Genomic DNA, 3504 nt, shown 5'->3' on the forward strand with positions numbered 1-3504 from the left:
AATGCATGACTTGTATACTCTCCACCATTATCTGACCTTAGAATTTTCATCTTGGCATTGAAATGGTTGCAGATATGGGTCTGGAAATTCTTGAAAGTATCCAACACCCTGTCCTTAGACGGAATCAGTGTCACCCAAGTGTATTTGGATTTCTCATCAATGAAGGTGACAAAGTATTTGTGGTTCTCTCTGGACACACATGGAGCAGTCCATACATCAGAGTGAACTAGGTCAAACATCTTTCATAGATGGTGCTAGACTGTGAGAAGACTGTTCTACAATGCTTCCCCAATATGCAAGCTTCACAATCATCATTCTTGAAGACCACACCTGGAAGCATCAAGTTTAGAGCTCTTGTATGAGGATGTCCCAACCTAGCATGCCATAGTGTGCTATCAACCCCGCTGGATGTACTAGCCAAACACTGAGAAGTGGGAGGTCTAAGCATCTATGTCTTCTGAAGATGATAGAGTTCATTGTGAACGTGCCCCTTTCTAATCACTTGGCCCGTCTTTAAGTCTTGGATTTCAACCTCATCTGGTTTGAAGACAACCTGACAACTCAGATCAATAGTAGCCTTTTTCACAGATAGCAAGTTTAATGTAAACTGAGGCATATACAAGGCAGTAGATTCCCTATCAAACAACCTCAGGTTCCCTATCCCTTCTATCTTAATCTTATCACCATTTGCTATTTGAACATTCCCTGAGGCAGGCTGGACATCACTAATCAAGTTTCTATCACTAATCATGTGATGGCTTGCTCCTGAATCTATAATGATAGGTTTAGGGTCAAGAGAGTGTGTACCAGCCTTCTTTGATGAGATAAAGGCTTGGATAAGGGAGTGTAGGTCACTCATGGTTGCTGGACCATCAGTGTTGGCTGCACTATCAGTACTTCTCCATGTTTCTTCTTCATTTGAACCACCAATGACAGATGAATACATGGTTCGACCTTGAATCGATGGATGCTCAAACTCCTTGATTACATTCCTGGCTTGATTCAAGTCACTTCTTCTTGGCATATTGCGCTTCTTATGTTGTTCCTTAGCCTTCTTGTACTCTGAAACAACACCATGTTGGAGTTCTTCCTCATGAAGAGATATAGACCAGTGGACAATAGATTGCTCCTACTGATTTTGAGATAAACTGGACTTTGATGAAGCTTTTCCTGATATGGCTGAAGCTTTCTTGAGTTCCAAAGAATAGGGTACTCCTCTATCTTGAGTTCTGGTGAGGTTCTTCTCTTTTGAAAGACCTTTGGACCAGTGGATAAAAGGATGTATCCAACAGATTTTGAAGATAATCTAAGAAAGAAATAAAGAAATTTGCGGATTCTTTTGTGAGGTTCAAGAGCTTATGGCTCTGATACCATGTTAGAATTAGAGAATTATTGATAGTTTATTTCTGGAGAATGAAGAACATGAAGAACATGAGAGAAATGGAAAGTATGAGAGAGATGTAGATTTCAAAATGTAAGAGAGAGAATGAGAAAATAGTTTCCTTGATTTAATCGTAGATCTGGATACAAGTATTTAAAGGCAAGTTGCCTCAGTACACAATACAATAAAATATTCATTGTTTTAAAATATCTTCAATGATCTTCTTCTCTCTTCTTCTTCTCTTCAATATAGTAATCCTTATAAAACCTTATAAGTCTGGCAGTTTACTTCTCAAGTCTGATAGCTTAATTCTCAAGTCTGGCAGCTTACTTCTCAAGTCTGGCAGCTTACTTCTGCTTCATGTCAACAATCTTGAATCTTTGAGAGATATGACACAAGCTTGAGACAGAGCGATGAAGTCATTGAGATCTCCGAGACTCAAGGTCGGTGAGAACTTCCCAGACATAACTAGTCGCTTGTTTATTCGAAACTTACAATTCCAAACTTTGGAGACAACGAAAATAGTAAAGTTTTACGATTAAGGATTGGTGTTGGAGTAGGTGAGTGTATAAAATCACAATGGAGCCAAACTAAATCTAGAAAAAATCGAACTGAACACGATCCAAACTAAATCCAGAAGAAATCGAACCGAACACGATCCAAAATTAGTAAAATCCAAGTAAGACTTATTAACATTGTATCAAATATTTGAAAAATTGAATCAACCTAACCGAATCTGAATGAGATACCGAAAGCCCATGTCTAACTGATTTACCTGTCCTTGTAATATTGCTATTGTTAAGAGGCCTAAATGTAATTAGAGTTTGCAAGATATATGTCGGTGAAATAGAGAACAGAACACACTATGAGCTGTTTTGTTCGGTTTTTTTCTTTCGATCACAATAGATAACACAATGATACAGATAAAACACTAGGTCCAATTTTACATATAGTTTGTTACACACAATGAGAGAAGATTATCATATTTTAAACACAAGGAAGATTTCACTTTTTAATGTTTCTTAACAACATTTCATGAATACTAAAAGAAGGTGCGTAAGTTTTCACTTCACCACGGCGAGGTTTAGCCGTCTTTGAGTTGCACCGTACAAGCGAAAGAGACTAAAAGCGGAAATGCAAGAGACAATCACCATAGCAATGGAGGCAATAGAGGCGCTAGCAACCACTGCAGCCCCTTGGTTGCAGAACTTGGAATACATATTACACACTTTCATCCACTGCAGCTTTTCCTCACCTCTTATTCCAATCACTCCAGACTCTGCTGCTGCTGCTATAGCCGCAACACTCATGTAAGCCATAGCCTGTTCTCATTTACACCCCCATTACGTTACAAGTTTAGACTCTTAAAAACAAAGCAACATTCCTACCAACGTACATTCAATTCTACTATACCCAACCAAACCCATTAAATGCTGGTAGACGTTTCAACATATAGCAAAACCCTAATTTGACCCGACCATGTAGAGATCCAAACGACAAAGCCAAACTTTCACAGCTATACTTCACTAGTTTCGGCAACAATAATGTATGGAGAAAGAAACACAGACTAGACTAGACTCACTCACCTGATCACCGGAGAAAATGGCCCAAGCAAGTGGCTTGCTGAACAAAACACTTCCTTTCATCGAACCCGCCACGCAACGAACCGACTGTAACGATGAATAAGCCGCAGCTATCCCATTGGCGACCACCAAGAATCTGCATTCAACAAAAAAAAAAAAAATGTTACTAAATTTACAAATCTTTCTCAAGCGAAATGAGGGTGGCTTCGACTCACACAAGCGACTTCATGTCGGTGTACTTGGCCCTCTTCTCAACTACGAAGATTCGCTTGACCTGAGTGTCTGTAACCATCAGAATAAGTGCGAGGAGAGCGAAGACACTGACGGAGCAGCGTAAGAGGACCTCCGTTAGCCTAAGCCTCTGGTCGATCAACTTAATCTTGCCTCCGTGGTAGCTGGCCACGTTTCCGGGACTGATTCCGATCCCCAGATAACTCATTTGTACCCTCAGAGAAAATCTAGATTTCGGACAAGACAAGAGTCCGTAGAGACCAGAGAGTGAGAGAGAGAGAGAGAGAGAGAGGAAGTAAAGAGCCCAGT

At 40.0% G+C, this 3504-nt stretch overlaps 1 protein-coding gene and 1 pseudogene across 1 annotated transcript; both read right to left on the reverse strand.

Annotated features, from left to right (window-relative positions):
• The window catches only part of LOC106308737, an 8334-nt pseudogene extending 6487 nt beyond the window's left edge, over positions 1-1847 (reverse strand).
• Positions 1848-2284: 437 nt separating this feature from the next.
• Positions 2285-3504, reverse strand: LOC106309760 (CASP-like protein 2B1). The gene is made up of 3 exons (XM_013746887.1): positions 3180-3504; positions 2968-3100; positions 2285-2703 (listed from the first exon to the last, which is right to left on the reverse strand). The coding sequence occupies exons 1-3, from the start codon at positions 3401-3403 to the stop codon at positions 2446-2448; spliced, it is 615 nt and encodes a 204-aa protein (XP_013602341.1). The 5' UTR covers positions 3404-3504; the 3' UTR covers positions 2285-2445.

The sequence above is a fragment of the Brassica oleracea genome, chromosome C8, assembly GCF_000695525.1.
Source record: "Brassica oleracea var. oleracea cultivar TO1000 chromosome C8, BOL, whole genome shotgun sequence".
NCBI lineage: Eukaryota > Viridiplantae > Streptophyta > Magnoliopsida > Brassicales > Brassicaceae > Brassica > Brassica oleracea.

Bases quoted from the DNA above. Each gene is read 5' to 3' on its own strand.
- LOC106309760 (XM_013746887.1), bottom strand. From the start codon at position 3,403: ATGAGTTATCTGGGGATCGGAATCAGTCCCGGAAACGTGGCCAGCTAC. The intron at 3,101-3,179 runs GTGAGTCGAAGC...TGTTGAATGCAG, and splicing joins ACCGACATGAAGTCGCTTGT to ATTCTTGGTGGTCGCCAATG. The intron at 2,704-2,967 runs GTGAGTGAGTCT...AAATGAGAACAG, and splicing joins CCATTTTCTCCGGTGATCAG to GCTATGGCTTACATGAGTGT.